This window comes from Somniosus microcephalus, chromosome 13 (assembly GCF_052327205.1).
Source record: "Somniosus microcephalus isolate GS21.2 chromosome 13, FLI_Smic_1.0, whole genome shotgun sequence".
Lineage (NCBI taxonomy): Eukaryota > Metazoa > Chordata > Chondrichthyes > Squaliformes > Somniosidae > Somniosus > Somniosus microcephalus.
Window position 1 is genome coordinate 3445025 of NC_140999.1, and position 12641 is coordinate 3457665.

Genomic DNA, 12641 nt, shown 5'->3' on the forward strand with positions numbered 1-12641 from the left:
GAGAGTCAGTGTCTGTGGAACCCGTACCCCCGTGAGAGTCAACGTCTGTGGAACCCGTACCCCAGTGAGAGTGAGTCCCTGTGGAACCCGTACCCCAGTGAGAGTCAGTGTGTGTGGAACCCGTACCCCAGTGAGAGTCAGTGTGTGTGGAACCCGTACCCCAGTGAGAGTCACTGCCCGTGGAACCTGTACCCCAGTGAGAGTCAGTGTCTGTGGAACCCGTACCCCAGTGAGAGTCAGTGTCTGTGGAACCCGTACCCCAGTGAGAGTCAGTGTCTGTGGAACCCATACCCCAGTGAGAGTCAGTGTGTGTGGAACACGTACCCCAGTGAGAGTCAGTGTGTGTGGAACCCGTACCCCAGTGAGAGTCAGTCCCTGTGGAACCCGTACCCCAGTGAGAGTGAGTCCCTGTGGAACCCGTACCCCAGTGAGAGTCAGTACCTGTGGAACCCGTACCCCAGTGAGAGTCAGTGTGTGGAACCCGTACCCCAGTGAGAGTCAGTGTGTGGAACCCGTACCCGAGTGAGAGTCAGTGTCTGTGGAACCCGTACCCCAGTGAGAGTCAGTGTCTGTGGAACCCGTACCCCAGTGAGAGTCAGTGTGTGTGGAACCCGTACCCCAGTGAGAGTCAGTCCCTGTGGAACCCGTACCCCAGTGAGAGTCAGTACCTGTGGAACCCGTACCCCAGTGAGAGTCAGTACCTGTGGAACCCGTACCCCAGTGAGAGTGAGTCCCTGTGGAACCCGTACCCCAGTGAGAGCGAGTCCCTGTGGAACCCGTACCCCAGTGAGAGTCAGTACCTGTGGAACCCGTACCCCAGTGAGAGTCAGTCCCTGTGGAACCCGTACCCCAGTGAGAGTCAGTGTCTGTGGAACCCTTACCCCAGTGAGAGTCAGTGTGTGTGGAACCCGTACCCCAGAGAGAGTCAACGTCTGTGGAACCTGTACCCCAGTGAGAGTCAGTGCCTGTGGAACCCATATCCCAGTGAGAGTCAGTGTCTGTGGAACCTGTACCCCAGTGTGAGTCAGTGTGTGTGGAACCCGTACCCCAGTGAGAGTCAACGTCTGTGGAACCCATACCCCAGTGAGAGTCAGTGTCTGTGGAACCTGTACCCCAGTGAGAGTCAGTGTCTGTGGAACCCGTACCCCAGAGAGAGTCAACGTCTGTGGAACCTGTACCCCAGTGAGAGTCAATGCCTGTGGAACCCATACCCCAGTGAGAGTCAGTGTGTGTGGAACCCGTACCCCAGTGAGAGTCAGTGTCTGTGGAACCCGTACCCTAGTGAGAGTCAGTGTCTGTGGAACCCTTCCCCCAGTGAGAGTCAGTGTGTGTGGAACCCGTACCCCAGTGAGAGTCAGAGTCTGTGGAACCCATACCCCAGTGAGAGTCAACGTCTGTGGAACCCGTACCCCAGTGAGAGTCAGTGTGCGTGGAACCCGAGCCCCAGTGAGAGTCAGTGTGCGTGGAACCCGAGCCCCAGTGAGTGTCAGTGTGTGTGGAACCCGTATCCCAGTGAGAGTCAGTGTGTGTGGAACCCGTACCCCAGTGAGAGTCAGTACCTTCGGGAAGGTGTGGGGTGTTCAGAAAGCTAGAATGGAAGCGAGGTGAATTTTATGGTTAGAGTCAAGGAGTATCAATGCTGGGAAATGGAACATTTTTGACATTTAATATTGGACTGCCGCTAGCCAGCACGGACACTTCCGTACACATGTTTGTAAAGAAGGTTGCAAATTGATTAAAGTTACCACATGGGCGAAAATATGGGGGGCAACAACAACAACAAATTCTTGCATTTAGATAGCGCATTTTATCATAGTAAAACGTTACAAGACGCTTCACAGGAACGTTAACATTCAAAACTCGACACGGAGCAACATAAGGAGATATCAAGACAGGTGACCAAAACCATGTCAAAGAGGTAGGTTTTAACGAGTGACTGGCCAAATGTAAAGGACCCTGTATCCAGCACCAACTACACCACACAGTGAGTGACCCTTACCCTGAATAAACAGTGACTCTGTACAGTTACACAGTGAGTGACCCTTACCCTGAATAAACAGTGACTCTGTACAGTTACACAGTGAGTGACCCTTACCCTGAATAAACAGTGACTCTGTACAGTTACAGTGAGTGACCCTTACCCTGAATAAACAGTGACTCTGTACAGTTACAGTGAGTGACCCTTACCCTGAATAAACAGTGACTCTGTACAGTTAGTGAGTGACCCTTACCCTGAATAAACAGTGACTCTGTACAGTTACAGTGAGTGACCCTTACCCTGAATAAACAGTGACTCTGTACAGTTACACAGTGAGTGACCCTTACCCTGAATAAACAGTGACTCTGTACAGTTACAGTGAGTGACCCTTACCCTGAATAGACAGTGACTCTGTACAGTTACAGTGAGTGACCCTTACCCTGAATAAACAGTGACTCTGTGCAGTTACAGTGAGTGACCCTTACCCTGAATAAACAGTGACTCTGTACAGTTACAGTGAGTGACCCTTACCCTGAATAAACAGTGACTCTGTACAGTTACAGTGAGTGACCCTTACCCTGAATAAACAGTGACTCTGTACAGTTACAGTGAGTGACCCTTACCCTGAATAAACAGTGACTCTGTACAGTTACAGTGAGTGACCCTTACCCTGAATAGACAGTGACTCTGTACAGTTACAGTGAGTGACCCTTACCCTGAATAAACAGTGACTCTGTACAGTTACACAGTGAGTGACCCTTACCCTGAATAAACAGTGACTCTGTACAGTTACAGTGAGTGACCCTTACCCTGAATAAACAGTGACTCTGTACAGTTACAGTGAGTGACCCTTACCCTGAATAAACAGTGACTCTGTACAGTTACAGTGAGTGACCATTACCCTGAATAAACAGTGACTCTGTACAGTTACAGTGAGTGACCCTTACCCTGAATAAACAGTGACTCTGTACAGTTACAGTGAGTGACCCTTACTCTGAATAAACAGTGACTCTGTACAGTTACAGTGAGTGACCCTTACCCTGAATAAACAGTGACTCTGTACAGTTACACAATGAGTGACCCTTACCCTGAATAAACAGTGACTCTGTACAGTTACAGTGAGTGACCCTTACCCTGAATAAACAGTGACCCTGTACAGTTACAGTGAGTGACCCTTACCCTGAATAAACAGTGACTCTGTACAGTTACACAGTGAGTGACCCTTACCCTGAATAAACAGTGACTCTGTACAGTTACAGTGAGTGACCCTTACCCTGAATAAACAGTGACTCTGTACAGTTACAGTGAGTGACCCTTACTCTGAATAAACAGTGACTCTGTACAGTTACACAGTGAGTGACCCTTACCCTGAATAAACAGTGACCCTGTACAGTTACAGTGAGTGACCCTTACTCTGAATAAACAGTGACTCTGTACAGTTACACAGTGAGTGACCCTTACCCTGAATACAGTGACCCTGTACAGTTACAGTGAGTGACCCTTACTCTGAATAAACAGTGACTCTGTACAGTTAGTGAGTGACCCTTACCCTGAATAAACAGTGACTCGGTACAGTTACACAGTGAGTGACCCTTACCCTGAATAAACAGTGACTCTGTACAGTTACAGTGAGTGACCCTTACCCTGAATAAACAGTGACTCTGTACAGTTACACAGTGAGTGACCCTTACCCTGAATAAACAGTGACCCTGTACAGTTACAGTGAGTGACCCTTACCCTGAATAAACAGTGACCCTGTACAGTTACAGTGAGTGACCCTTACCCTGAATAAACAGTGACTCTGTACAGTTACACAGTGAGTGACCCTTACCCTGAATAAACAGTGACTCTGTACAGTTACAGTGAGTGACCCTTACCCTGAATAAACAGTGACTCTGTACAGTTACAGTGAGTGACCCTTACTCTGAATAAACAATGACTCTGTACAGTTACAGTGAGTGACCCTTACCCTGAATAAACAGTGACCCTGTACAGTTACAGTGAGTGACCCTTACCCTGAATAAACAGTGACCCTGTACAGTTACAGTGAGTGACCCTTACCCTGAATAAACAGTGACTCTGTACAGTTACACAGTGAGTGACCCTTACCCTGAATAAACAGTGACTCTGTACAGTTACAGTGAGTGACCCTTACCCTGAATAAACAGTGACTCTGTACAGTTACAGTGAGTGACCCTTACTCTGAATAAACAATGACTCTGTACAGTTACAGTGAGTGACCCTTACCCTGAATAAACAGTGACCCTGTACAGTTACAGTGAGTGACCCTTACTCTGAATAAACAGTGACTCTGTACAGTTACAGTGAGTGACCCTTACCCTGAATAAACAGCGACCCTGTACAGTTACAGTGAGTGACCCTTACTCTGAATAAACAGTGACTCTGTACAGTTACAGTGAGTGACCCTTACCCTGAATAAACAGTGACTCTGTACAGTTATACAGTGAGTGAGCCTTACCCTGCTGAATAAACAGCAACTTTATACATACAGCACTCAATCACAATCGAAAAACTGAGACTGTTGGACTGTAGAGATTGGTTTTCCAGGTACAGCAGCCCTCGCCACCGAGGGGGTCACCGTGTGACCGCCCACCCCCCCTCCCCCTGGCCGCTCAATCGGTAAACTCTAAAATCAGAACAATGTCTATCGCCAACAAACCCGACCACAATATCTGGGAAACGAGGAAATGTTTTACAATGCTAATTAGGTGAAGAGCAGGGTTCAGAACATCCTGCTTAGGATCAACTCAGGCACAATCGAATCTCGGTTAAACTCCAGCTGTTCTTTGACAAGAATGGAGTCACAGTCACATCAACAGAGACACCGACAGAGATAGAGACACCGACAGAGATAGAGACACCGACAGAGATTCAATCTCTCTCCTGCCAGAAGTGAGATTTGCCTCCAACAAGGCAGAGAACCCTCTTTCAATAATGAATAAAATTAGCATAAAACTCACATAATCGTGAAAGGCCTTGGCTTCACTCGAGTGCTCGCAGGTTTCCCGTCTGTCAGGGGCTGCACAGTACAGATCCCAAAATACACTGGAGAGGAGAGACAGAGACCGAGACCGAGACCGTTACTAAACTCGCCACCACCCTGGCTCTTCGTTCATAGTCATTTATTTATTAACATTGGTAAACATAGGAAAACAACCGCATCCCTCCGTACCCCACCCAGCCTGCCTAATATCCATAGGGAATGCACAGGCTTTGGTACACAATCCCAATCCGGATCCACAGTCCCCAGTATCAATCCCAATTCCAATTCAGTTCCAGATCCACATGCTCCAGTGCCCAATCCTAATTTCATCCCAGATCTATAGGCTTCAGCACTCTAACCCAATCCCAAACTCAACCAATCCCAATCCCACTCCAAGAACCACAGGCCGAGAAGAACCCGAATCTGATTCTGATCCCAGTCCTAATCTGGGAATCCTGGCCACCAGTTCTCGACCCCAATCCTGGAACTGCAGAAGCTAGTGCCCAGTCACAGTTCAAATCCCAGCCCTGGTAACCTATCCCTGTACAGCATGTGCTGGCTCAGTACATGCTCCCATACACCCCAGTCCTGGTGCCACACATATCCAGGATTCAGCGACATGCATTGTCCCACAGCTTTCAATGGACAAGTTTCACTGACCAACCTCTTTTTTTATTCATTCACGGGATGTGGGCATCGCTGGCAAGGCCAGCATTTATTGCCCATCCCTAATTGCCCTTGAGAAGGTGGTGGTGAGCCGCCTTCTTGAACCGCTGCAGTCCGTGTGGTGAAGGTGCTCCCACAGTGCTGTTAGGGAGGGAGTTCCAGGATTTTGGCCCAGCGACGATGAAGGATCGGCGATATACTTCCAAGTCAGGATGGTGTGTGACTTGGAGAGGAACTTGGAGGTGGTGGTGTTCCCAGGCGTCTGCTGCCCTTGTCCTTCTAGGTGGAAGAGGTCACGGGTTTGGGAGGTGCTGCCAAAGAAGCCTTGGCGAGTTGCTGCAGTGCATCTTGTCGATGGTACACACTGCAGCCACGGTGCGCCGGTGGTGGAGGGAGTGAATGTTTAAGGTGGTGGATGGGGTGCCAATCAAGCGGGCTGCTTTGTCCTGGATGGAAGGGGGGCGAGTGGTGGAAGGAACTCGGCAGGGGGTTAATGTAACAGTACACAGCATCAGGCAATTTCACCGCTCAGCACAGTCATGGATCCGCTGGCTGGGAACAGGAGAGTTTCCATCAGGTACATTAACCCAGAAGGTTCGTCCAGTTCCAGTTGACTCCAACCCAGCTTCAATAGACAAAATTCAATGTGAATCCCACTAACCAATCGAAGGGTCGGTAACCAGAGGACACAGATTTAAGATAATTGGCAAAAGAACCAGAGGGGAGATGAGGAGAATGTTTTTTACGCAGCGAGTTGTTGTGATCTGGAATGCGCTGCCTGAAAGGGCGGTGGAAGCAGATTCAACAGTAACTTTCAAAAGGGAATCGGATGCTTAGAATCATAGAATGCTACAGCACAGAAGAAGGCCATTCGGCCCATTGTGCCTGTGCCGGCTCTTTGAAAGAGCTCTCCAATTATTCCCACTCCCCGGCTCTTTCCCCACAGCTCTGCAATTCTTTCCCCTTCAAGTATTTATCCAAATGAAAAGGAAAATGATAGGCTATGGAGAAAGAGCGGGGAGTGGGACTAACTGGATAGCTCTTTCCTGCTTTGCCCCCAACCGCCTCCCCATCTCTCCTGAAGGTACTGCCTCTTGCCAGGGTGCAGCTGTAGAAAGCCATCCCACCCTAAAGTAGCGAAGGCACGAGCCGAGGCAGGGATTGTGAGCTGGATATTCGACTGTGGGGGCATCATTGGTGACCTCGTCCTTTGCCTGATGGGACACACGCGTGCACCTTCCGGCAGGGATCGGGGGCAGGAACCCTGGCTGATACAGCACAGAAAGCCATTCAGCCCATCATGGTACTGAGCCCACCTGCAACTCCCCCCCCCACCAACCACCCCCCCACACACAGCAGAAAAGGCCCTATGTGGGGCTCAGTACCACACCGGCCGAGATGATCACAGGCCCGGGGGGGCAGGGATGGAACCTAGGGCCATTGGCGAGTGTGCACAGCTCAGTACCATTCCTGCAGAACCCCAGGGTGCTGGAGGCTCCTTTAAGACCCCAGGCCATCCAAGTAAAGTTTGAGAAGCTAGAGAGAGAGAACGAGGGCAGCAGGATACAGAGAGGTGAGGAGCGCTCCCCCTCACCATCTGGAATCAGATTTCCTTTGTTTGAGGAGCTAGACTCCTGAAAAAAAAATTAAACACTTCAAAATAAAACTGCAGGAGAAGATATCAGGGAACAGAGACTTACCACCACCAAGAATGCAGGAATCCGGGGGGCTCTCCCAGAGTGATATTTTTCTCCCAGCGGATCTGAAAAATCAGGAGAAAGAGATCAGGCTGGAGGAGGGAAAGGAAGCAAAATAATAATAATAATAAAGGCAAATTTCAAGGTCGGAAACTTTAAGACACGGGAGAGAGATGGTTACCTCTGACAAAAAAGTCTGTGCAGATTTCTGAGCTCCCACATGGAGCAAGTATTCGTAAACATATAGAGCCAGCCTAGAGAGACAAACACAGGCTTCAGTACATGAATCCACTCGAAACTTTTACTTTCGCAACAAACACTTTTATTAAATGTTAAAATTAAATATTAATTAAAAAAAGATGCTGCAAAACACACACACAAAACCCCAAAATAATTATATATATATCTCACTCATCGGAATAAAACATTGCCGGGACTGAGCCCCGGGATAGAGACGCGGTGAAATTCACAATGAAATTGAACTGTTGTTAAAAACATGAAACGTAATATTCAGAATTTAGAAAAATTAAAACTTGTAAAAATCGCAAACAATTTCCAAACGCGCGGGGATTTTTTTTCCCAATTTCCCCAATTTTTTAAAAATGGAAACAATTTAAAAATTGCAATGGAGAATAAATCTTTTTAACAAAACTTTACAAGGAATTCCCTCCCTCCTCATTCCGGTCAGCAATCCCCCCCCACCCCAACTCTAGAACCGGGCAAATATCGCTTCCCCCCAAAAAAATGCCTGCTTCCCGCAGACTCCGGGCTTTCTTTTAATTCTTGCAAGAGCCACAAATGTTCTCTATCTCTTTATTCCCTCCTCCTTCTCTTCTTTCTCCTTTTCTCTCTCTCTCGCTGCCACTTACTTTTCCCTTGCCTGACCGTCCGAGGGAACGGTACATCCTTTCCCCTTGTTGTACATAGCCGCTGTCTGCCTCTTAAAGCTGCAACACACCTGTCAAAGGAAGCAGCCACTCGCCATCTCCATAGCTACATCTGAGCAAAGCTCCCAGGCCAATGGGCACCAACCAGCCACATTTTCCGAAGGGGAACTTGAAACCGACACGAGGATTTTGCCCTCTCTCTCTCTCTCTCTCTCTCTCTATATATATATATATTGTTTTTTTTGGTTCTGACGGATTACAGGCTCCCTCTGCCGAGAGAAACACACCACAGTTTCTTAAAGCTGAAATGCTGTAGAAGTCATGCTGCAGCTATACAAAGCCCTGGTTAGCCCACACCTGGAGTAACCGCGTTCAGTTCTGGGCACCACACCTTAGGGAGGATATATTGGCCTTGGAGGGAGTGCAGCGTAGGTTTACCAGAATGATACCCGGACTTCAAGGGTTAAGTTACGAGGAGCGATTACACAAATTAGGGTTGTTGTCCCTGGAATTTAGAAGGTTAAGGGGTGATTTGATCAATATGGGTGATATGGAGTTAGGTCACAGATCAGCCATGATCTCATTGAATGGCGGAACAGGCCCGAGGGGCTGAATGGCCTCCTCCTGTTCCTATGTTCCCACAGGGGCGACCTTCCCGCAGAGGGGTGACCCACCCATCGAGCCCTAATCGGCGGGGCGCCCGGTTAGGGTGTCTGCCTTGGGCTCAGTGGGGTAGCACTCTCCCGCCGCCTGTCCCCCCCGCCCCCCCCGGAGTCAGGTGGGCTCAAGCCCCACTCCGGAGACTCCATAATCCAGATTGAGCACTTCACGACCTCAGGAAGCCCCTAACCGCTTCACAGTGTCGTCACTGTTGTAATGTAGTGGAAACGCGGGAGCCAATTTACGCACAGCAAGCTCCTACAGACAGCAATGCAATGCAACAACAACTTGCATTTATATAGCACCTTTAGCGTAGTGAAACAACGTGAGGCGCTTCACAGGAGCGATTATTTTGACACCGAGCCACATAAGACATTAGGACAGGTGACCAAAAGCTTGGTCAAAGAAGTAGGTTTTAAGGAGCGTCTTAAAGGAGGAGAGAGAGGCGGAGAGGTTTAGGGAGGGAATTCCAGAGCTTGGGGCCCAGGCAGCTGAAGGCACGGCCGCCAATGGTGGAGCGATGGAAATCGGGGATGGACAAGAGGCCAGAATTGGAGGAGCACAGAGATCTCGGAGGGTTGTGGGGCTGGAGGAGGTTACAGAGATAGGGAGGGGGGCGAGGCCATGGAGGGATTTGAAAACAAGGATGAGAATTTTAAAATCGAGGCGTTGCCGGACCGGGAGCCAATGTAGTACAACAACAACAACAACTTATATTTATATAGGACAGCAAGCACGGGGGTGATGGGTGAACTTGGTGTGAGTTAGGACACGGGGCAGTGAGCACGGGGGTGATGGGCGAACGGTGTGAGTTAGGACACGGGGCAGCGAGCACGGGGGTGATGGGCGAACGGTGTGAGTTAGGACACGGGGCAGCGAGCACGGGGGTGAGGGGTGAACGGTGTGAGTTAGGACACGGGGCAGCGAGCACGGGGGTGAGGGGTGAACAGTGTGAGTTAGGACATGGGGCAGTGAGCACGGGGGTGATGGGCGAACGGTGTGAGTTAGGACACGGGGCAGTGAGCTCAGAGGGTGATGCGCGAACGGTGTGAGTTAGGACACGGGGCAGCGAGCACGGGGGTGAGGGGTGAACAGTGTGAGTTAGGACACGGGGCAGCGAGCACGGGGGTGAGGGGTGAACGGTGTGAGTTAGGACACGGGGCAGTGAGCACGGGGGGTGATGGGTGAACTTGGTGTGAGTTAGGACACGGGGCAGCGAGCACGGGGGTGAGGGGTGAACGGTGTGAGTTAGGACACGGGGCAGTGAGCACGGGGGGTGATGGGCGAACGTGTGAGTTAGGACACGGGGCAGTGAGCACGGGGGTGAGGGGTGAACGGTGTGAGTTAGGACACGGGGCAGTGAGCACGGGGGGTGATGGGCGAACGGTGTGAGTTAGGACACGGGGCAGCGAGCACGGGGGTGAGGGGTGAACGGTGTGAGTTAGGACACGGGGCAGCGAGCACGGGGGTGAGGGGTGAACGGTGTGAGTTAGGACACGGGGCAGTCAGCACGGGGGTGATGGGCGAACTCGGTGTGAGTTAGGACACGGGGCAGTGAGCACGGGGGTGAGGGGTGAACGGTGTGAGTTAGGACACGGGGCGGTGAGCACAGGGGGTGATGGGTGAACGGTGTGAGTTAGGACACGGGGCAGAGGGCACAGGGGGTGATGGGTGAACAGTGTGAGTTAGGACACGGGGCAGTGAGCACGGGGGTGAGGGGTGAACGGGGTGAGTTAGGACACGGGGCAGTGAGCTCAGGGGGTGATGGGTGAACGGTGTGAGTTAGGACACGGGGCAGTGAGCACGGGGGTGAGGGGTGAACGGTGTGAGTTAGGACACGGGGCAGTGAGCACAGGGGGTGATGGGTGAACGGTGTGAGTTAGGACACGGGGCAGTGAGCACGGGGGTGAGGGGTGAACGGTGTGAGTTAGGACACGGGGCAGTGAGCTCAGGGGGTGATGGGTGAACGGTGTGAGTTAGGACACGGGGCAGTGAGCACGGGGGTGAGGGGTGAACGGTGTGAGTTAGGACACGGGGCAGTGAGCACAGGGGGTGATGGGTGAACTTGGTGTGAGTTAGGACACGGGGCAGTGAGCACGGGGGTGATGGGCGAACGGTGTGAGTTAGGACACGGGGCAGCGAGCACGGGGGTGATGGGCGAACGGTGTGAGTTAGGACACGGGGCAGCGAGCACGGGGGTGAGGGGGTGAACGGTGTGAGTTAGGACACGGGGCAGCGAGCACGGGGGTGAGGGGTGAACAGTGTGAGTTAGGACATGGGGCAGTGAGCACGGGGGTGATGGGCGAACGGTGTGAGTTAGGACACGGGGCAGTGAGCTCAGGGGGTGATGCGCGAACGGTGTGAGTTAGGACACGGGGCAGCGAGCACGGGGGTGAGGGGTGAACAGTGTGAGTTAGGACACGGGGCAGCGAGCACGGGGGTGAGGGGTGAACGGTGTGAGTTAGGACATGGGGCAGTGAGCACGGGGGGTGATGGGTGAACTTGGTGTGAGTTAGGACACGGGGCAGCGAGCACGGGGGTGAGGGGTGAACGGTGTGAGTTAGGACACGGGGCAGTGAGCACGGGGGGTGATGGGCGAACGGTGTGAGTTAGGACACAGGGCAGCGAGCACGGGGGTGAGGGGTGAACGGTGTGAGTTAGGACACGGGGCAGCGAGCACGGGGGTGAGGGGTGAACGGTGTGAGTTAGGACACGGGGCAGTGAGCACGGGGGTGATGGGCGAACTCGGTGTGAGTTAGGACACGGGGCAGTGAGCACGGGGGTGAGGGGTGAACGGTGTGAGTTAGGACACGGGGCGGTGAGCACAGGGGGTGATGGGTGAACGGTGTGAGTTAGGACACGGGGCAGTGAGCACAGGGGGTGATGGGTGAACAGTGTGAGTTAGGACACGGGGCAGTGAGCACGGGGGTGAGGGGTGAACGGTGTGAGTTAGGACACGGGGCAGTGAGCTCAGGGGGTGATGGGTGAACGGTGTGAGTTAGGACACGGGGCAGTGAGCACGGGGGTGAGGGGTGAACGGTGTGAGTTAGGACACGGGGCAGTGAGCACAGGGGGTGATGGGTGAACGGTGTGAGTTAGGACACGGGGCAGTGAGCACGGGGGTGAGGGGTGAACGGTGTGAGTTAGGACACGGGGCAGTGAGCTCAGGGGGTGATGGGTGAACGGTGTGAGTTAGGACACGGGGCAGTGAGCACGGGGGTGAGGGGTGAACGGTGTGAGTTAGGACACGGGGCAGTGAGCACAGGGGGTGATGGGTGAACGGTGTGAGTTAGGACACGGGGCAGTGAGCACGGGGGTGATGGGCGAACGGTGTGAGTTAGGACACGGGGCACTGAGCACGGGGCTGATGGGTGAACGGTGTGAGTTAGGACACGGGGCAGTGAGCACAGGGGGTGATGGGTGAACGGTGTGAGTTAGGACACGGGGCAGTGAGCACAGGGGGTGATGGGTGAACGGTGTGAGTTAGGACACGGGGCAGTGAGCTCAGGGGGTGATGCGCGAACGGTGTGAGTTAGGACACGGGGCAGTGAGCACAGGGGGTGATGGGTGAACGGTGTGAGTTAGGACACGGGGCAGTGAGCACGGGGGTGAGGGGTGAACGGTGCGAGTTAGGACACGGGGCAGTGAGCACGGGGGGTGATGGGTGAACGGTGTGAGTTAGGACACGGGGCAGTGAGCACGGGGGGTGATGGGTGAACGGTGTGAGTTAGGACACGGGGCAGTGAGCA

General features: G+C 52.5%; 1 protein-coding gene across 1 annotated transcript in view; it reads right to left on the bottom strand.

Moving 5' to 3' along the window:
• Window positions 1-8375, bottom strand: part of ssbp4 (single stranded DNA binding protein 4) — a 206874-nt gene extending 198499 nt beyond the window's left edge. Inside the window, exons 1-4 of the mRNA XM_086004348.1 lie at window positions 8215-8375; window positions 7527-7599; window positions 7349-7410; window positions 4960-5044 (exon numbers count right to left, since the gene is read on the bottom strand). Coding sequence (XP_085860474.1) covers window positions 4960-5044; window positions 7349-7410; window positions 7527-7599; window positions 8215-8270 — 276 coding nt within the window. The 5' untranslated portion in view covers window positions 8271-8375. The remainder of the gene's footprint in view (window positions 1-4959; window positions 5045-7348; window positions 7411-7526; window positions 7600-8214) is intronic.
• Between the last annotated feature and the right edge of the window lie 4266 nt (window positions 8376-12641).